The 25000-nt window shown below is 31.5% G+C and overlaps 1 protein-coding gene across 3 annotated transcripts in view; it reads right to left on the reverse strand.

Moving 5' to 3' along the window:
• The window catches only part of LOC106873251 (gamma-aminobutyric acid receptor subunit alpha-5), a 649257-nt gene that overhangs the window by 33943 nt on the left and 590314 nt on the right, over positions 1 to 25000 (reverse strand). For all 3 annotated transcript variants that reach the window (XM_089357609.1, XM_052970713.2, XM_052970714.2), the window contains one exon: positions 12254 to 12453. In XM_089357609.1, coding sequence (XP_089213735.1) covers positions 12254 to 12453 — 200 coding nt within the window. The remainder of the gene's footprint in view (positions 1 to 12253; positions 12454 to 25000) is intronic.

Consider the following 25000-nt stretch of genomic DNA (forward strand, 5'->3'; position numbering starts at 1 on the left):
TTCTTAGAAATTTCTCGCGCTGCTGGTAGCTGTTTTTCTTCCGATGGATGATGGGCAGCAGTCATGAAAGTTTTAACAGTGCAGCTGCCTTTTGTTCCTCACAACGAATGTTAGTATTAAGGTGTGTCTATTAATATGATTTCAGAAATCTTAACGCGAGTTGTCGCAGGAGACGTATCAAATCAATTTCACTAATAGGAGTAGCAGCTTGTGTTGTAGTTGTGGTAATAGTAAAGGTCATAGAAATTGTAGTAGTCGTAGTTGTAATGAGAGTAGTTTGATCGTTTAAATCTGATGTAAAGTGGCCATACTCACATAATATAACAACTCATTTTAGTGAAGATGTGATTTTTTTTGAAGTAACAACTGGTATTGACACTTGGGTCTACTACAAACCTACTTATGCGCTAGCTAGAAATTACGGTGTATCAAAAAAAAAATCACTAAAAAATGAGAATTTAATCTTTAAATGTATAATAGAAAATTGGAAAAGATGTCTACTATTGATACTGCGGCCATTGAATCCAATCATAGTATTGAAGGAGAGGAAGAGCGAATCTAGTTAAATCCTTGAAGCTGCAATTTCGCCACCATTTCTAAAACCCCACTTCTGTTGCTACTGCTTCTACTACTACTACTACTACTACTACTACTACTACTACTACTACTACTACTACTACTACTACTACTACTACTACTACGGTGATGTCGACAAGTGAGACTAGTTCCAGCGCTTCTACTACGGACATTACCATTGCTGCTACACCTAATAACGACTCTTTTGTACCACTATTCCCAGTAAAGAACATAAGACTACCCTCGTTACTAAAGGTGGCACAACTAATACCCATCAGCCATCAAAGAATATCAACAACCAGCAACGAGTTAATTTTGTATGAAAAACAAAATTGATTAACGTATTTCAAAGTATTTTATCTACTGTAACAACGAGACTAAATCTTAAAAAAAGATTGAAGCAGGTAGTACATTTTGATGAGACTGCAAATACATTTTCTTATGTTCATGATCTCTCAAAGAATTTTCGGTTTTGTTAAAAAAATTCTGGCATGAAACTCTTGTTTGTTCAATATATATACAAACCTCATACATACATGCATATATATATATATATATATATATATATATATATATATATATATATATATATATATATATATATATATATATATACATACACACACACACACACATACACAAAATTGCTTTAAATACACACACACACAAATATATAGAAGCACACACATGTATGTATGTAATTGTATGTGCGTACACACATCGGTACATACATAGGGAAATATACCGACATCTATGCGTGTATATATACATACATAGATACATACAATCATACATACATATATGTATATATGTACATATACATATATATATATATATATATATATATATATATATATATATATATATATATATATATATATATATATATATATATATATATACATATATATATATATATATATATATATATATATATATATATATATATATATATATATATATATATATATTCTTCACTGTGTAGTACTTGACTACTGAACTATTGAAGTCTATTTTCGTAGTTTCAAATTCAATAAATCATATGACTTTTGTAATTAATTCATGAACAATTTAAAATATGACGTATTTTGTGTGTCGTATACGCAATTTTCTTCCATCAGTAAGACATGAATGTATGGCTTCTCTACTGTCCGTGATTGATATATTTTTTCTGTGTGCATGCATACGTGAATTTGTATATTTGTACGCGTGCTTCTGTGTATGCTGATGGCAAAAAATATTTCAAGACAACGCATTTGAACATTAGTTTCAATGTAATTCTCTCACTGTTTACTATAAATCATAAATGTTATTTATATAAGTTAGAGAAGAGGAAATGTGTGATTGTTAGTCTTTAAATGTAAAGTTGGCAGAATCTTCAGAAGTCAAAACAAATATTAGAGAGTAAACGAACGATTAAACTGTAAAAGATATAGAAGCATTATTAGTTATGATAAATTTAGTATAGTAAATATGATAAATAAGTCTAAAATTAATAATATACATACACTATACAAATGTAGAAATAAGCTTTTATGAACATTACATACACATGTTGACACGCACTCGTAATAAATTATATACAATTATATATACATGTATTTATCCAGTCATACACACAAACGCACACACACATGTGCAGTTTAAAGGCGGTGAGCTGGCAGAAACATTAGCACGCCGGGCGAAATGCTTAGCGGTATTTCGTCTGCCGTTACGTTCTGAGTTCAAATTCCGCCGAGGTCGACTTTGCCTTTCATCCTTTCGGGGTCGATTAAATAAGTATCAGTTACGCACTGGGGTCGGTATAATCGACTTAATCCGTTTGTCTGTCCTTGTTTGCCCTCTGTGTGTGTAGCCCCTTGTGGGTAGTAAAGAAATAATACATGTGCAGTTTGTATTAAACATTCTAAAGTTTATCTCTACAAATTTTCTATAGAGAGGTAGCACTGCAAATGCGACGTTTCGTATACGGATATGTTTCTGAAAGCAGAGGGATCGAAGATGGAAAAAAAATAGGTAATGGGTTTATATATCCATATTTCAAATAGTTATTTCTCTTTCATCAGCACGACTTCCAACCCATCAACTTTTGTTCAACGCATTGATTAGATAACCATTGCTCATGTTCCTCCGATCTTGTATACGGAACTTTGTAAATTCTTGTGTTAGCTCTAAATTCTATTGAAAATCTGTAGAGATAATCTTGAAAATAAAAATATCGCACTGCTAAAACAAAGTATGACACAATATTGACTAGTAAACTTATCGCATAACTGGTAGTATATTACGGTTGCAAGATGAAATACTTGCAAGCAATGAACTATTTATACCTTATGCGTTTTCGTCTCATATCCTCCCTCTATTTCTCTCTCTCCCTCTTTCCCTCTATATCTGTCTGTCTTATACACCTCCCACACACACATACACCCCCCCACCACCACACACACACGCATATATACATCTGTGTGTGTGTGTGTGTGTGTTTGTGTGTGTTTGTGTTTGTAAGTATATTTGTGTGTTTGTAAGTGTATTTGTAAGTGTGTCTACGCGTATATTTCCAAAAGAATGATAATGTTTATAAATCTGAAGGCCATTGCCTAACACTATATATATGTGTTTATAATATACTTTATAAAAACCTTCTAATCAGAATATATGTAGTTATTATCGATTAACCCCAGGAGCTCTCTGGGAAATCCCCATGAATCAAAGAGTTACCAAACCTAGATTTCTGCTTTCTTTAAAGACATAATTTATCTAGAAGGAAATTATTCTACGATTCCTTCAGATAATAAATTAGATTTCGGTTTGTAATAAATTTGTCGCAATTCAAACGGAAATACGATGACAGAAATAACTAGTTAGTGGTGCGAATTTAAAGAACAAATATACTTATATATGAAATACCATACTGTATTAAGGTTTGATATATTAAAATTATCTCTATCTCTAGAGGATGTATCATGATTAACAAATGGCGACTATATTTTACCCCTTCCACCGAAAATAAAAACCATATGTACGCGCATGTATTCTCATATACAAAGCGTACAATGTCACAAATTGCTTTATCTATTTCTTTCTCTGTAAGTGTAATGACGTGTGCATGCAAGCACTTGTGAGATTCGGTTAGTCACGGTATCTATACATTTAGTCAGTCCGGAAGCTTTTTCCTATATGCATAAATTCAAAGTAGTTTAATGTTGACAAAATTTATTTCAAATACACGACAGATCTTCAGCAATATTTTATCTGTTGATTGTCATGATCTGCACGATAAAAAAATTAATCTGTATTATAATTCCCATCTTCCGTTTAAGGAAAATAATACGCGCGACACTGTTTCTGATTCTACAGCTTTGAGCAATTGATTGTCCTTTGATATAGAATAATTTTCGTTAAGCTGTGGATGAAAGAATTGATATATTTATATAAATAAATTCCTTTATATTAATTCTTTTACATTAATGACGTCACAAATTTCATTATCTTACTGTATTGTTAGATGAGTGTGCACAGTGTTATATGAGTTTCCATTATATTACATATTGAAATATCTATTACTCATAGGGCGGCGAGCTGGCAGAATCGTTAGCATACCGGGCAAAATGTCTATCGGTATTTCGGCTACCATACGTTCTGAGTTCAAATTCCGCCAATGTCGACTTTGCTTTTTATTCTTTCTGGGTCGATTAAATAAGTGCCAGTCACTCACTGGGGTCGATGTAATCAACTTAATCCCTTTGTTTCTCCCCTCTATGTTTTGCCCCCTGCGGACAATAAAGAAATAACTATTTATTACTCGTAAAGAATAAAAAGTTTTGAATGGTACAACAATGCACTATAATACAAAAATAGACTAAATACTTGTAATTTAGTTATCTATAGTCCGATGATATTTCGGAATACAATTCCTTCTTCAGATATTCTTAGATGGAGTCTCTGCTATAAACAGTTTACTAACGGCTTTTCCCCCTTTTTTCCCGGAAGTGTCTCAGTAGTGGTCTCAGGAAGCTCCTTCCGGAATTCCTCATGAGAAGTGCGTGAGGTCGGCTATGTCTCAATCTCGTGTGTGTTGGTATATCTGTAGAGCTGCTTCTATGTTATGTGTTATACGTGCAGCTTCTCTTTTTTTGTTGTTATAAACAATACATAAGCATGTTATTAAGAATGAACCTACACACGTCCAAATAGAGCTAAATAATATATTGATTACCAATCTCCAGCTTGTAGTTAATTTGGTGTCCTAGTCTGTGTATGAGTAATGCTTCCTTAATTCTTAACTTACCCAAATTTCTTACATTGTCCTCAATTGTGACTGTTATGCTTTTGTCAGTGTTCCGGCACCTGTCTAGATGTTTTCTGAAGGAAAATAGACTAGAACCCCCAAATTAACAACAGGCTGGAGATTGGTAATCGATATATTATTTAGCTACATCTGGACGTGTGTAGGTTCATTCTTAATAACATTTTCATGTATTGCTTATAAAAAAATAAAAACAGCAGCTGTACGTATAACACATAACTTAGAAGCAGCTCTACAGATATACCAACACACACGAGATTGAGACATAGCCGACCTCACGCACTTCTCATGAGGAAATCCGGAAGGAGCTTTGTGAGACCACTACTGAGACACTTCCGGAAAGAAAGAAAAGCCGTTAGTAAACCGTTTATAGCAGAGACTCCATCTAAGAAGATCTGAAGAAGGAATGTCATCGGAATATCATCGGACTATAGATAACTAAATTACAACAAGTATATAGTCCCCTTTTGTAGTATAGTGCATTGTTGTACCATTCGAAACATTTTATTCTTTACATACAATACTCTCTTATTTATTACTCATTAGTATGCCTCTATGTATGTGTAGAGAATAAAAGTTATAAATTTATACGTTGCTTTCAATACTAGTTTACAACACAATTTTGGTAATTCTGTCTTACTTTTATTTCATGTCACGATACATATCTAGGTGCATTTAAAATTTATATGCATCTAAAAAATAAATTGAGAATATAATACTATACATACATGCATACATACATACATACATATAGACATATAGACAAACTTGCATATAGACATATAGGCATAGATGCATACATACGTATATTTATGAGTAAGCAAGTGCGACAATTACACACACACACACGCACATACACACACACATATATATATATATATATATATATATATATATAATGATAAATATATATATATATATATATATATATATATATATATATATATATATATATATATATATATATATATATATATATATATATATATATATATATATATATATATATATATATACAACCACAAAAATGAGTGGACAGACAAGAGATGAAGGGAACTCAACATAGCACATATATCTTATTATTTGAAACCGCTTTGATTCTGATCCATGTGACTTGAAGCTGCGCTGGTTTCTTACAGAAACATAGCTCGTTCACGCCCAGATTACTGAATGTAAAAGGACAAGAATTTAATGACGTCTTGGTGTCTGGTAGACCGTTGAAGGGAACTGGAAGTAGACGGAAGCAAGGTCCCCAAGTGCTTGCGGGTGTGTGTGCATGTGTCTGTGTGTGTGCATGTGTCTGTGTGTGTGCATACCAGACGAGTATGTATACGCACAAATACACATATTGTCCTCTCTAGCAACGCAGTGCAAGATGTTTGGCTTCTTTATGCATCAGATGTCGCTGAAATGCCGATCTTACATCACAAAACACTATGTGACCCGCTTTGACCGATAGTAGCTCATTTTTCAGCAGCCATCTTGCACTTGCGGTATTTCATTCGCTCATGTGAGACTGAATGAGCTAGCTTTCTGCAAGAAGCTTGTGAAACTTAAAGCCACATAGAACCAAGTGAAATGGTTTTACGTAATAATAATAATAATAATAATAATAATAATAGTAAATATGATAATAATAATATTAATAATAACAACAACAAGAATAATGAAAATAATAACATGCGTTTATATATATATATATATATATATATATATATACACACACACAATGTAAGAGTGTGCGTACATGTGTACTGATAAATAGGCAGTTTAATAGATTCATACTTTTGACCATATATTCAGAGATAACATTGCTATAATTTAGAACATTATGATATATTACATAATTATTGAAAACAGGTTATTTCATGAGTTCATTGAACAATAGGTTTTACTTCTAACATGAATGCAAGAAAGAATCGTTTCATGAAATATATATGCATTAATTATTATGTCAGTGATGTAATGAGATCAATATACAATTCCATATTACTGCATTTATGTATTCATACACCCATGCACACACACACATTATATGTACAATATACACAAGATCAGACATATATATATATATATATATATATATATATATATATATATATATATATATATATATATATATATATATATATATATATATATATATATATATAGACAGATAGATAGATAGATAGATAGATAGATAGATAGATAGATAGATAGATAGATAAATAGAAAGATATATACAGAGAGAGAGAAAGAGAGAGAGAGAAAGAGTTAATGCCCCAGCCAAAGAAAAAACGAAGAAAGTAAACAAAAAAATAAAACAACAATGCGAGGACGCGGTACATGTAATGTATTAAAAGACGCTCAGGGAAGGAAAGAAAGGGTGTTTTACGTTTAGGGCAAGGCTTTTCTTCGGAAACGGGAGAGAGGAAAGTCCAAGAGAAAAAGACATACTCGCATACGTTCACATAACAGTCAATCATATGCACATACAGCAGTCCGTCATACGCAATAGAAACTGTAGTAATAAAATAGCCAACTGTTTCAGTCTAATATAAATGCAACGTTGGAATGTAATTCACTGCGATATTCGTCAACAGATAAAAACTCGCGGTGCTTAAAAGTACTTTACATATCGTAGGGAAAAGAAAATCGTCACGGCACTGACCAGTGAGAACGTCAGATTAATTTCGGCTTCGTTGGACCTTATTAATGGTCTGAACTTACCGACAGCCACGACTGTTGGTGAGTCTCGTCACCTTTGAAATATAGGAAAGAGTGAGTAAAACATCCATTGGCATTGCGAATAGACACCGGCTGAAGATAAACTTATATATTGAACTGTATCTCGCGTTGTCACTAGGTGCAGCCGGAACCTTTTCATCTTGTTCCGGTATGTATTGCCTTTGAAAACACATAACCTCTATGAGTGATGCAACTCTTGACGAATGACGTGGTAAACTACCATTCAACGATGTATTTACATAAATTATGACACGTTATACTCTCCCCCGCTATGTGCATACACACATTCACACAAACACACACACCCAAAAACACGCACACACACACACAAAAACACGCACACACACACACACACATATGAAGAAAGGTTTTTCTTAAAGAAAATATATTAATGATACAAAACAAAATATAAAAGAAAAACTGAAAACGCAAGCCTTCTCAATGTAAAAGGGATTTTGCTTACACATGAAAAGTGCTTCTTTTTACATTTGTAACATGTATTTCCAACAATTAAAACAATAGTTAATGTCAAATTCAAATGTATCTTCCTGAAAATATAGTGGCATGTCAATAAATCAATTTAAAACGTACACACACACGCACACACACGCATATATATGTAAACATGCATCTGGGCATTCATGTATATATATATATATATATATATATATATATATATATATATATATATATATATATATATATATATATATATATATATATATATATGTATATATATATATATATATATATATATATATATATATATATATATATATATATATATATATATATATATATATATATGTATATATATATATATATATATATATATATATATATATATATATATATATATATATATATATATATATATATATATATATATATATATATATATATATATATATGTATATATTTGCATATGTGTTTGCGTGTTTGTACGTAGATACGTAAATGTATATTGATATACTGCTTGTACAAAAATGACACACGGTGTTTGTATATTGAATATAATGTGCAAGCATAGGGTTTACATTTATCGTAGTTAAATTTACGATCATCTGCTTTCCTGATATCGCACGTTAAGAGAAAAATCAAACAAATTATAAGTAATAACATATAAATAGTTTTTGACAAAAGTGAAAAGCAGTGAAACGCAGAGATTGACAGATCTGGAATAAAGCAAATATGAATGAAAAGAGAAAAATGCGATCAGTGAAGAATTTACTGTTTACAAGGTTTGCCTATCTAATTTTATGGAAATGAGAACAGGCTTGTTGGTCTCTAACAAGCCACTCGAGCTGCGTTATTCCTACACACGCACATATGCACACACACGCTCTCTTTCTAACAAATACACACGCACGCACAAATGCACATATGTATATATGCGTGTATGCGTGGGTGTATTTATGTACGCGTGTATGCGTGTATGCGTGTATGCGTGTATGTATGTATGATTGTAGGCAGGTAGGTATAAACATACAGGATACATAAACATAGAAGATGATGTGCTATGTACATGACAGCTTATTGTGATTGTTGCTATTACTGTTGATATCAATGTTAACGATGCCCCTTCTACATGATCCAGCAGTGGGTGACGCAGTGTGTATTATGAAGAGTACATTAATATGGAAAAATCTTCAGAATCATGATGTTCAATTGGTTCATATCCTTTACGAAATTTTTAGGTTTTGTTTTCTTTCTATTTCAACATTCTGTCTGATGAAGTGGTGTTTGATAGATCTGGTCGAACACAGTTTATGAGATATGGCTTGTGATTTGCATTTATTTATCTATTTTAATTTTTTGTTTCTCAATCGTTGAAACCACCGTGACGGACATGAAGTAAACGAAACACAAACATCATGCTTTCTGGAATTTTATGATACAAGACATATACCTCGCCACTCCATATATATATTTTTGAATTCTATATTTGGATCTTATTTTATTTATGTTTTTTTTTTAACCGTGATATCTTGTGTCATTTCTATCTTATATCCTATATGTATCAGGAAATTTTAGAAGATTTAGGTGGTTTGCGAATTTGAAGGTTGGCGTTTTTATTTCTATATTTATCATCTATCATTTGTTTTACACCTCCTATGTAATCTTTATTTATAACTTTATATGTATTGTTATATATATATTTTTATATTTCTTCTATATTTTATGTATGTGTGGTCTTATTTTTTATACCCTTAAAAAATATTTACGTCTGTAGACGCATGATTTATGTTGATGAGAATAAATATATATGATTCAACTACATTGATTGAATATCTTCATTTATGCGTACTGGAATCTGTATGACTGCCTATGATTTACGTTTTCAATTTCCTCTAATCCGTATTTTTTCTCTATGAGCACTCCGTAAATAGCCCATACTTTCTAAAACATAGTTAATACTATATATATATATATATATATATATATATATATATATATATATATATATATATATATATATATATATATATATGAATATATATGAAGTTGATAATTTATTTGCGTTGAATTATAAAAACACAGAAACACACAGACACATACACACAAATATGTACATATGTATATGTATCTACATTAGTTCGTACATCCATACATATATACATGTATAGGCATGCAGTTATATATATATACAGGGTGCAGTGAATAAATTGTCGTCTAAATTACGCTAAAAGGAATATAATTCCGGCATCTCATTTTAACGGATATACTTACCACAATTACAGAAAAATATCTTGAAATACTAGAACGTAAATCTATTCAATAAAATCATCATCGGCTTTAACCTCGGCCTCTAGACGACCTTGTAATGTCCTGCAACTATTCTGGACGGTCTCTTTGTTTAAGTCGGTGAATGCTGCCATAAACCTGGCCTTTATCTTTCGTGTTACAAGGAGTTTTATTGGTCTCTCGCTCTGCTGCACCCCACACATTACAATCAAGTGCGTTGAAGTCTGAGAAGTTAGGAGGCCAGATTTTAGGGGTGATGTGGTCGAGGAAATTATCTGACAGCCATGATTGGGTTCTCCTGCTTTTGTGGCATGGTGCAGAGTCCTGTTGCAGAAATAGGGTCTTCCAGCAGTCACCTTCTTGACTCAGGGCTGCACTACCACCTCCAGGCATTTAATGTAAGCCTTTGTTTGTGTCTGAGGCTGTGTAGGACGATGAATGGAGGCATAACGTCGCCATCACTAGTGATAACTCTAAATTTTATGATGTTGACTGGATGTTTGATTTTTATCACTCTCGGTACATGTTTTGGGGACACAGCAAGCCAACTGTTGTTCTGTGTGTTCACTATCTGATCCTGGCAGGACATTTTCTCGTCTAAGAAAAACCAAAGCATGTTCGGTTGGAGGAGATGTTTGAGTTTGCTCAAATGCTTCGTAGCGCAGTCTTTTCTCTTGCCCTTGATGGGTTGGGATAAAAATTGGCCCTTTCTCATCTTGCATGAGGAATACCGAATGTCTTCATGTACTGTTTGATTGATTTGGAAGGATCGTTGTCAGTCATGGTCTGGATCTCACCAACTAATTAAAGAGTTACTTTCTTATCAGAATGGTCAGAGTGAGTTTTCCAAGCTACCGTACCTTCACATTCTAACTCTTTCCGAATCCTCTGCGCTGTCCACATATTGACATCCCAAAGACTCTGAAATATTTGTATTCCGGCGCGAATGCCAAGCAGTACATCATGTCGTTTCCAAATTTCTGACAGAGTAAATCGCGTCGTCATTCTGTTTTTTTCTCACAGACGGTGCCAAACTGACCCTGCTATACTGTATAGTCGACAAAATCAAGAACAAACTGCGCGAAATTAAAAGTATAATATGGCAACAATTTACCCATCGCACCATGTCTATGTATATGCACCTGTGTGTCTCTCTATATGTGTGCTTACTGGGACATTATAATAAACCTATATTTCGATTATTTTCATCGAAATCACTTTTCGTCCAATAAATTGTAAAATGCATTACATTGTTGAGTCTTTTGGGATACCGAACATGATTTTACTTATTATATTTGGCATAATTATTCATTTTAAACAACCTGTAAGTATAATTAAAATTCTTACATTTATCAGTTTCAATTGTCATATGTTAATAACAACAACCATTTAATTATGCTAGCATAAAAATATATCTTATCACATCTCACTGTACTTTATGCATTTATTCAACTTATGAACAATCTCTCAATTTGTTTGTCTGCTCGCGAAAGAAGATTTTGTAAAAAATAATGCATTTAGAATATTTTTGTATGAAAAGTAGTGTCAACTAGGAATTGCTTTATGTATGTTCAAAGTTCTTCGAATGTTATTGTATAACTTTTTACTCTGCTGCCCGATGCTGCAAATAGCTGAATCACAGCAGAGAAACAAACAAAAATCCTGTAATAAAATTAGTGGTTTAGCATATATTTCAGACGATTAACAAATACATCACCGCAGGAGTAATCCCACAACCTAGACATTTGCAATCTCTAAGCAAATAGATGGTGTCGTTCGCGAAACAAAATAGAAAGAAGTCAATTAAATAACTTGAAAACTACAATATTTACAATGATAAGAGAAAGAGTGTGTTGGAATATACATAAACCAGTTGTTAACGCTTAGTTTGCTCACCTCGTCCTCTTCATTTTCTGGAGGACTTCCTGGACCGGTTTTGGTAAAGTAGTTAACGCCCGCGTATTCGATTAGAGCCGAGAGATTGTAAACAAGGCACATATTGAGAAATATATCAAGGGCTGTGGCATAGGGAACTCTTGGAAGTCCTTCGCGTACAGTCATACCAATTGCTGCTAGACTTAAAATTGTGGTTACTCCTACAATGGAAGAGAAAGAACAAAATTATATATAGTACAGATGTATTTTTAATCATATAGTCAGAGAAATCAGTAGCTGACATTGAATGCGTGGAGTTTAAGAAATTAGAAGACTGAAATCGAATAATCAACAATTGATGATCCTATATTCTACTGAATCTGTGAAGTTCCGTTCTCTGTTTAATTGTTATTACACAAATATCTGGTGCCAAATGACATTCCTTCTAATATCTGGTGCCAAATTATGTTCCTTCGACTATCCGTATAGATGAGTAATAAGGCATTTGCTCAATAATCCTGAATTTTGCATGTTTAATCAAATTGAGTGGCGCATTGAGCAAATGACAAATGTCATTACATATTATAATTGACACCAGTCGTGTTGGTGAAATTAGTGCAGCAATAGCCATTGCACCTATGACTCGTTTGATGAATATTATATTAAAAGTAGGCATGTTCAGATAATTAGGTCATAATTCAATGACTATATACATGAAACTTTTGTGTAATACCTCTTATCTGAATGATGCTTGCGCAAAAAAAAAATCTCATTATTTGACAATTTAAAATTACCCTTAGTTTAGCACGAACCATTGATTAAAGAGGGAATACACGCAGAGGTAAATATACGTGTATGTATGCATATAGTATATATGTATATATATATATATATATATATATATATATATATATATATATATATATATATATATATATATATATATATATATATACACACACACACACACATCTGTATGTATATTAATATATATATATAATATACGTAATATGTATATGTCTCTTTCTTCATCTCTCTCTCTCTCTCTGTCTCTCTCTCTCTCTCTATATATATATATATAGACATATATACGCATGAAGAAAAATGGGAACCAACTAGAGAAGAGTCTGAAAAATTATATCATGTATTTCACGATATCATCATGGTTTTTTTCCCTACTTAATGTAATTTTAGAGAATGCCTAATTTCTCAAATGATACAAACGAGATGGAGACTTTCTGATTTACAAATAATGGGAACATAACGTTAGTATTTCGGATGAAATCAATGAAAAGTGCCTTATTTTCTCATGCAGGAGAAACTCTACTAACAGATAATATACCTTTAAATATTATTGTAATATTCATTCAATGTGTTTCGGCCTCGGATGATGTTATACCCCACATTACTAATTAGGATATCATAAGCATATTTCTTATTAAATCTGTTGTATTCTGAATAATAGAAATATTTGAACATATATTTGTAGCTTGAGATGCTGTAATTTTAAAATATATGCTGTGATAGGCGAGATAACATTCCCATTAAATTCGCTCCTAAACAAAGTAGATTATTTCTATGTATTTATAACAGACACAGTAATATGCACAACTTTATGAAATGGAAAGAGACGAGTTAGAATTACCTGTTCTCTATTATAAAGCAAAGTAATAAACAATCTTTACTAATATCAAGTGATTATAAAATTAATGATAATTACCAGAGAAATAAAAGCAAAACCAGTTTCAATAATGCATATTCAGAAGTATTTCGAAATTTTCCTTTGCACTAACAGCTAATTTCCACTAAAGAAAACTTAGAATGAACATGAGTCCTCGAAATTTTCATTTCTTATACGTAATGTTATTATATATGCTCAATCTTCGCCTTTCTCATAAAATTAGAAAAAGAAAAAACAAAACACTTTCAGTATGAAATTTAATAAAGAAAACAGAGCGACAACTCCGGGCTTTTGAATGATTGAAATAAAATCGAGAAAAAGTAAGTAGCTATTTCGCATACATGAATTTTTTTATAGATTTTACTGAATTATACATCTTAATATATTTTTTTCAATCTTTTCATGTGACAGGAAGCAAGAATAGAATAAATGTGAAAAGATTGTCTGCTGAAATTCTATGTGGCTAATTTGGATGGAATATATATTCGGGGACGAACTATTTTACTTCACGTTTAGCTTTTCAGTTGCAAATGATGTATAAGATTATCACAATAGACAGGATTTGCATATTTCAATACATGAATACATGTTACTAACGTTACTCACTTGCCTTTAACAATTTATCTGTTTTCTATTACCACACATTTTCTATTCCCGCACACACATACACTCGCACAATCACATATACATACACACATGTGTGTGTGTATATATATATGAAAGCACACTTATGCAAAGATACAATGAGAAATATATTAGAGAGATATACATATACAAACAAACAAATATAAGCGATGGAGTGCTAAGTGTGCGTTTGTATAGATGGAAAAATCTTGCAAATAGTAAGTGAAACGAACAGACATGTTTCCAGATGCAGATAGGGTGGCCTGATTACAAAATTCAAGAGAAAGAATTTCTAGTTTCGTTTGAATAGGATGACACAACGAGGAATGACTGGATTTAAATATTGGGGTGGTGCATAATTATTGCGGATTTTTTTCAACAAATTTCATTCAACAAAATGCAATAACAGCACATAACAAAAACACCTTTAAATGATTATTCCAGAGCATATTCACCATCTACTTCAATTACTGATTTCCATTTGCTTGGTAGGCGGCCATACCGTCATTTAAAGATGTTTTTGTTAAATATTGTTATTATTTTTGTTGAATAAAATTTGTTGAAAGAAGCCGCAATAATTATGCACCAACCCAATAGTTGTTAAAAAATGGCTGCCTACATTTGATACACTTCGTCTGTGCGGATATCTGTCGTATGCAGATACCAAACACACACGCACGCACACACGCACGCACACACACACACACACACACACACACACAAACACACGCATACATACACTCACACACACACACACTCACACACACACACTTATCCTTGATGTCATATGCTGTATACTTTATATATTCATGTATGTATATGTATATATATATATATATATATATATATATATATATATATATATATGTGTGTGTGTGTGTGTGTGTGTGTGTGTGTGTGTGTGTGTGTCCACGTATGCATGCATATATGTGTGTATAAACATATACAAAGTGATATTCCAGGACTAAATGTGTAGTCACCAACAGAGAGCAGCACAAGGAAGCGTGCGTATTGAGAGCTTCGAGTGCCATTGCTGTGAAATATGTATTTTTGTGATCAAGTGTATGTTGTAGTCTGCCATGTTGTCATAGACAGGAAGTTAAAAGAAAGAGTCAACGTTTAAATGTTGCGTCAAACTTGGAAAGGCTGTCTGCAATTGAAATATTGACCATACTTCGGTAAGCTTACAATGACGAGGCAATGGGTCTCTCTCTCTCTCTCTCTCTCTCTCTCTCTCTCTCTCTCTCTCTCTCTCTCTCTCTCTCTCACACACACACACACACACGCACACACACACATTTATACATGCATATGCAATAGCTGTGTATTTCTTATACTATTATGTTGCAGCGAATAGCATGTATGTATCTACGAAAAATAAGGATATGAAAGTATATTTACGTATGTGTACGTAAGTAGTAAGCATCAAACAATGAGTGGATTTTGAATATCATTTGAGGGAGTTTAATGTAGGAGAGATTCTCGTACAATGTGATGAGTATTCGTAAATTTTCGCGGTATCGTCTCGATTATGATCATTCCATTTGTTTGAAAGGGATTTCAGCGTGAAAATCTCGAATTGTGTGATACGCATAAAGGCTCTCGAATATGAAGAAATATGTATATTATGTATGCCTTGTGAGAGTTGGGTGAACTAACCACCGACGCTGCATTCTTTAAAATTCATCTCTACTGACCGTATCAAATGCCTTTGTTAGATCGATGAACGAAGAGTAAAGGACTTTCTATATTGCTTCCAGTTTTACTCCTGCATCGTTATAGATAGAGAGATAGATAAATTGACAAGCAGATAGATAGATTGATTGATTGATTGTTAGATACATATATAGATATATAGCCAGAGAAATAGATAGACAGATAGATAGATAGGTAGACAGATAGATAGATAGGTAGACAGATAGATAGAAAGATGCATAGAGAAAGAGAGAGAGAGATAGTCATAGTGCAATGAGGAAAATACATTCTTATAATAGTTACTCTTTTGGTAGATAGTAGTGTCAGGCAACGAGACAAAATAGTGTCCAGTAATGTCTTTCTAATTTCATCATCAATAATTACCTCGCAATGAATATATAGACTGCAATTTTATCGAATGACAATTTCATCGTAATGGAGGTAGATCGAGAACCAAACATGATTCAGTTACTTTTTATAGGGTAATTACATCTCATTTTCTCACAATGAAACTAAAATATATCGTGCTTATGCACACACACACACACACGCACACACACACACAGACGCGTGTGTGTGTGCGTGAGTGTGTATTTATATGTGTATATATATATGTATATATATATATATATATACATATAAATACACACTCACGCACATTCACACTTGGTATTTGCTCCAAAAACTTCTGATTACTTACACATACATATATGAATATATATTTGCATAGATAAATATACACTGTTTGTGGTATTACATACATACATACATACATACATACATACATAAGCAGAGATGCATAGAAAACGTAAGAGTAAATTACTAAAATTTGCTTTTAGAGATAGAATAAAAGTTGGAATATAATAAAAGCTTAAACATTTGCTGATGGAAGACGACACAATATTATACTGTGAGACTGAAGAAACGTTTTTAAATGGCAAATTAGAAAAACTGCTTTTTAAATAATCCAGTATTTCGAGTGGTTTTTAGTCGCTGACGATGACTTAAATTTTGTGCATAACTTCAAATGTTTTTGCAGAAATACTCAATTTCTACGGTGAATTTTTGTTTTGACTGTCTATGAAATACTTGCTACTTATAAAGGGAATACAAATGTATAATTGGATTTACCTGTTTATTAAATACTCAGGTAAGATATAAAAAAATATGCACGATGTTTCTATCGATTACTAATTTATAGACAATATATAGAATTGCAGTGTAATTTCTTGGCAACGGGAACATTAGGGTATGTTTTGGATGTTCTGCTTGTCAAGTAATAAACACTGTTCGAATATTGTATTTATTCACGTCTTTAGTATTCTGATAAAGCGATACTGTGTTCGGCTCAACTGGCAGAGATTTCGATACAATAAAAACTAATGCTACTCAACCAGGTTCCATATAACTCTTGGAGGTCCATAACATTTTTATTGTTAAGATCTATGTGTAATGAACTAGGCATACGTCTGCAATATACAAAATATGTTAATTCTTTTTTAGGGCTGTGTTGTAAGAAACTCCCAACTGCATTGTTCCAAGTTGAGTTTAACTACGTGACACCTTGGGCAAGTGCCTTCTCCTATGGTCCTGGCTGTCTAAAGCCTTGTAAGTGGATTTGGCAGAGAGAAACTGAAAGTATCCCTCGTATATATATATATATATATATATATATATATATATATATATATATATATATATATATATATACGTGTATATATCTGTGTATGTATTTTTGTGTTTGTGTTTGTTCACCCAATGCCGCTTGACAATCGGTATTGGTGTCTTTAGGTCGCCATAACTTTATGATTTGTCGAAAGGTACCGATAGACTAAGTATTAGACTTGGAAAAGATAAATGCTGGAGTTGATTTCTTCGACTAGAACCCTTAAATCTTTTGCCCAGTATGGCCGCTGTCAAATGACTGAAACATGTAATAAATAAAAGATACGAAAAAATCGTAATAATATTTAATTATAAAAATATAGTGTGACTTTGAATGGCTATGAGGGTCCATTCCAGTAAAGTAGGGATCAAATATTACCATAGTTAAAAATGTTTGAGAATCACAGCTCTAAACAATTACTCTTATATTTGTATGCGTATGAAATACCAATACCGTTTTACTCAGTAATGTTAAACAGATACTGATTTTTGGTACAGTCGACTCTTTCAAGCGTCAACAATAGAGTGGATTTCGTAAGCATTTTAGTGAATTAAGGCTAAATAAGGATATAATTTTTACTGATAAATATGTTTGAAAAATGCAAAGTGTTGAAGACAAAATGATCGGTGAAAGTATTTAAATAATATAAATGATTTTAAAATTCACCAATCGGAACATTCACTAATGAACATTTTTCTACAATGATAAAACGTGCAATTAAGATGTAATATGTATGGCACGTTTATCATATCATTTTCTAGAGCGCATTAATAAATGTTTCATACATACGTACGTACATACATACATGCATACATACATACATGCATACATACATACATACATACATAATTCACTTACACATGTTTACATATATATGTTTTTACATAAGCAAGTATATATGCGTACGGGGGTGAATACATGGGATTGTTCGTCATTATGTCAGGGTCCTTAGACTGGGAATGTATTCATATGTATTTTATATGCTTTTATATTTATAACTTAAATAGGTCAACTTATTGAATATGTTCATACAGAGAACATAATACAGCCGTGCAACATTGATGAGTAAGTAATACACAACGCATAATTCCTTATTTTATAGTGAAAGTGAATAAAAGACACGGAATTGATAAAATCTCATATCTAAACGCTAAATGAATTTTATAGATTGGTATTTTCAGAAGTAGATACGTATTTTCAGCAATTTTTTAAGTGGAAAATTTTAGAAGATTTCATTCTTTAGCGTATTTTATAAATTTTCCTCAATTTTGCTCAAATGTTAAATAAAAATATCATTCAAATTGTACTTAGTGTGTCATAATTTAGATATTCAAATATTATCGAAAGAAGTGCACATGAGAATACAATGACTCAAAAATGTTATCATTTAATAAAGGAATTGTAGTAAAATAGAATTGAGTAAATTATACTGATTGAGGAAGGAATACACATTGCAGAAAATCAATGATATACTATCATTAACCGACAATGAAAAAAACATGTACAAGATTGCGATGGCAACTAAAATATATCGTACTTATGCACACACACAAAAACACACACACACACACACACAAACACACACAAACACAGACACACACACACACACAAACACACACGCGTGTGTATGTGCGTCTGCATGAGTGTGTATTTATATGTGTATACATACATATATATATATATATATATATATATATATATATATATATATATATATATATATATATATATACATATATATATATATACATATATATTTTTGTATGTGTATGCGATTGTATATAACAAGTGGTTGTCTATAATATTGAAATTTATAATGGAATTAGGATATTTGTGCATACATATATTTATACATACATACGTACATACATAGATAGATGCATACGTACACACACAACGAATATATTACGGAAAATATGGATAAGTACTGTTTTTTACTTTGCTAAAAATGTTCTACTATTTGAAAATAATATGTATTCTTGTTTTTATATTATTCATTTGGTTCTTTATAGATTATTTTTAATAGATAATTTATTTAACACTAAATAATTTAGAAGTTATAGTTTCATTTCAACATAATATTAGAACATCGATTTGAATAGTGCTGATATATTTTCGATTATTTTTGATTAATAATAGTTGATTAATAATTAATCTTTATTGTTTATAATATCGTTAAAGATTTAAAAAAAAATTAAAACTTTGTATATATATATATATAAAGTTTAATCTGTTATTCTTAATAATTTTTCTTTCCTAATTTTTTTATTCCTAATTTTTCCATTCATAATTTTTTCATTCATATTTTTATTATTACGTTTGTAGAAATAAATAATCTTGTATTTTTCTATTATTCAATTGATTTTTAATTATAATTAAATAAACGTCTTTAGCTTTAAATAGTATAGCTTTAACTATTACACCGGTTAAATATGTACTAATTTTATCTTCGTTATTATTTTAAACTTAAACTTCGTTCAAATTGTATTTAAAACAATGATAATTTAAAACAATGATAATTTATGTAAGATATTTTTTGTATATAATATACATGTTATTATAATGGAAGAAGGGATGATTATTGAATGGTTATTATTTTGATATTATGATATTTTTAATAATGTTTCTGTCTTTATATAATAAGTATCTCATATTAATTCATTTGGTACTTATTGTTGGTTGAGATATATATATATCTAATTATTGTTCTACTTACGATCTGATGATTAGCTATATTTTTAAATAGAATTTATTTTCGATAATTTCAATTGATTTTAATCGAGTTAAATTTCCTTTCTATTTGAAAATTAGTTATGAAACACGTGTAATCTTTTTATTATATTTATCTTATGATATTTACTTTACTTCATATTATACTCATTTATTGTGCTTTAATTATTAATTTTTTCTATATGTGATAGTGGATTTTCATCGATGAGTTCTTGAAACTTGGTTATTTTCCCTAAAACTATATATATTATATATATATATATATATATATATATATATATATATATATATATATATATATATATGCACAAAATGATGGATGAAAGTATTAAAAAAATATATATATATGTATGTACACAGACACACACACACACACACACACACACACACACACACACATATATATAGTAAGAAGACAGAAGTGGATTAAAAGATTCCAGGTAACTATTAATGAAGCACTCACTTTTAAACGAATTCGGTTAAATATATCCAATAAACAGACGCCAATACGCATCCATAGTAATTCATCTCGTATGACAAGTAGATCCAAATAGCTCGAGAAATTAAGAGTATTAGACAACAAAAATGCATATATATAGAACATCGCATCTTTAATTGTAGGATTAACCATACAAAGCTAACAATTGTTTCTGTTGTGTTAACGTTTTGTGAACATGCATTTTCCAATGCACTAATTTCTATGATATTTTCTATACCTAAAAATGTTGATGCAACATAAACAATTGTCAGCTTTGAATGGTAAATAATACAATTAAAAACGTGATTTCTCTAGCCATATTCTTGTTATATATAAACATATATATACGTATGTGTGTGTGTGCGGACGCGTGTGTGTGAAAGCGCGTACTGTAATGCATAGTGCTCTCTGCACATAATTGTAAGATCGTGAGTTCGATTCCTGATTGTGTTTTGTGTTCTTTATGAAGACACTTTACTTGCTTCATGTTCCTCCAATTCACTCAGTTGGAAAATGAGTTAAACCTTTACTTCAAAGGCCCAGCCTTGTCACATGCTGGGAAACGCTGAGAAATATGTTAAGGGTATGCATGTTTGTGGAAGAATCCGACATTGCACGTTAATATCACGAGCAGGCTGTTCCGTAGATCAGATGAGCTTGAACACACGTTGTTGTAACCGACGTTGTAACAATTAGGTTATATATATATATATATATATGTATATATATATATATATATATATATATATATATATATATATATATATATATATATATATATATATATATATATATATATATATATATATTTATATATATATATACATATATATATATATATATATATATATATATATATATATATGTTAGGGATGAAACCTCTCTCTGCGTACACACTCAATATTTTACACCCCAAAACTTCAAAAAAGTGCCGCCATCTACAACGGTAATCACGCCAGGATAGCCCCTTTCCTGAACGTGAAACCTGAACACGAATAGCACATAATCTCCACACATAGAAGAAAAATTCACCAAATACAAGAACACGACACTCAGAAGAAAAACAAAATATTTCAAAGAAATTCGTCACACAATAATTTCCCCGACAGATACATACAAGGGAAAAAAACATTCAAAAGATGTCATTCAAGAATAACGTCCCTTGTTTCATAGATTTATTTACGAGAACTAACGATAATCTCCGCGAACTAAACGAGACAGTGTTTTCCAAAATGAAGGTGAAGAACATTTTCCATGTGATTGGCTTGAAATATTGTTTAGGCACCATAATAATATCCTATTTTTCTCAAAATGAAACCAATAGTAACCTTGATTCGCAAATATTGAAATTATATCCACCAATGAGGTATGAGCACTCATTCTCTTCGGTAAAAATTTACGTATATTTGTGTGTCTCTGTTTATGTGTGTATGTGTTTGTGCTTGTATGAATGTATGTGTGTGGGGGTTTATCTATATCTTCCAAGACGTGCAGCACTTGACGTTCGTGTCTACTAGTTAGTAATAACATAAGAAATTACTGCAGTAGATGTTTTAAACGAAATTACCATATCGTTCCAAACAATGCTCTGAGAGATAAACCATCCAACACACACAGACACACACGCAGACACACTCACAGATACAAGCTCACACAGACACACATATATACACACACTCACGAATACACGGACACAGGGACGCGTAAATACCCAGAAAGTAACATGCATATATACGAGATATATATATGTAATATGTGTATGTGTGTGTATATATGTAAAATATATACATCTCCATGCGTATATATATATATATATATATATATATATATATATATATAGAGAGAGAGAGAGAGAGAGAGAGAGAGAGAGAGAAAGGGAGCTAGAAAGAGAGAGAGAGAAAGAGAGAGAGAGACGAAGAGAGAGAATAATAAGATACGGTTAAAAATCTCATAGAATGCTATGCAAAGCTTGTCCACTGTTATTGGCTACCTGATGTCATTATACAGCAGAAATAATGCTGCCACTGAATATATATCACGAATTTTACAATATCCCTATGTGTAAATCACAGAAAATGGAATGAACGACATTCCTTATTTAAAATCGCTACAAATTTTTCGACACAATTTTATCTCTGTAGTAGATTGTTGAGATTTTGTGTAACCATTATCGTCCATCTAAGGTTTAAAATACGCCTTCTCAGGTGATTAGTTATAAGCCCTTCGTTAAATCCTACCATCACTTCCCTGTGAGATAGCAGAGATTTATTTTTAAAGCAGTTTATAGAGAAAGATAAACCCATAGTGAGAGACAAAATACTCTTATAATCAAAATACAAAACATAAATACACACACACACACACACACACACACACACACACACACACACACACACACACACATAAATTCTACCTATTTTATCACATTATAATGAAGAAAGTGCTGAACAAAATGAAAAGTAAAACTATGCATTTAAAGATAAAATGATAAAGTGATAAAGACCGACCAATTGAGTACTTATCAACTGTTTCTGAGTTTCTGTGTTACCCTTTGTCGTTGTAAACAATATCCCCAATCGAGTATCCCGATTTCAGCAAGTGAAATGTTATTTAACTCGCATGCACATCATTACAATTTAGCATTAGTTAGGGCCGGATATACTGAGAAAGCAAGATACATATCTTATGAATGTATACAGCAACAATAATAACAGCTCTAATCCATACTTTAGTGGAAGAAATGATAAACACGAAATAGATGCAGGTAGTTATCTCAACACAAGAAAGAGAGAAAATGGCACAATAAATAAAACTAAAGCTTAAAAGAGGGCTAAACTAAAAATCCATTCTAAGTATTACTGGAAATCCTTAGATACTGCCCCACCATAGATTATGCTAGTTATAATAGACCAAATAACATGTATAAAAATACAATATTTGGTTATGTAATCCGATTTTATTGTTACACGTATCATCCAAGTCTGCATTCGATAGGCACGCTTCTAAATCTAATACCACATGATTTTAACAGATATACAATGAAATTATCATTCGTAACATTCATAACTTGGAAATCTTGGAAGACAACATCCATGAACTCAATCATAGGAAGATAAACCGGAGATCACTAACATCACTGGTGGGGGTTGAAATAGAAACAATCCTTTAATCCTTCAAATAAGAATTGCAATGATAAATAAGTAATCAACTCCGTTCAAATAATTCTGACAAAGATAATAATATAGACGATGGGAAGGATAATATGAGTAATGATTAAAATGCTGAAAATAACAATAATTTTATCACTGGAAACAACCACAATGATAGCAATGAACGATATACCAAAATCACTATTAAGAACCATAGAAACAATAAAGCCGTAATTGGAAATAGAAGGAAGGCTGATTGCGACCGAATGAAAGTTAGTCTGCAAAAAGAATTGTAGTTGTAAAGGAGGATATCGTACCCTCTGGAATATGAATGCCGTCGTAAGAACGTAATATAGAAATGTACCGTCATAATCCTAGCAAATGCATTGGTATTATGGGTAGAACTGCCGATGGGTTCCAACGTCGGTATTGGAAACACATTTCAAATCATTAACAAGAAGCATTATACATCACCAGCTGCCCTGGTCTCGAAACTTAAGAAGGAAAAGTTCAAGGCAACATCACTTGGACGATAATAAAATGTGCATATTCGTATAATACCTTCTCAAGTTCTTTCAATCTCTGATTTGAGGATGCGCTAAACTTTATAAACTTGAGAATAAACTTGAGAATAGGTTCGACAAACTAAAGTGTTCATTTTCGCAGTTTTGTAAAATCAATTAATGTTCGAAACTCTATTGATCAAATCTGCATTAACATGTCCCTGTCATATTGCACGTATTTA

Source organism: Octopus bimaculoides, chromosome 9, assembly GCF_046866305.1.
Source record: "Octopus bimaculoides isolate indiv1 chromosome 9, ASM4686630v1, whole genome shotgun sequence".
Classification (NCBI taxonomy): Eukaryota; Metazoa; Mollusca; class Cephalopoda; order Octopoda; family Octopodidae; genus Octopus; species Octopus bimaculoides.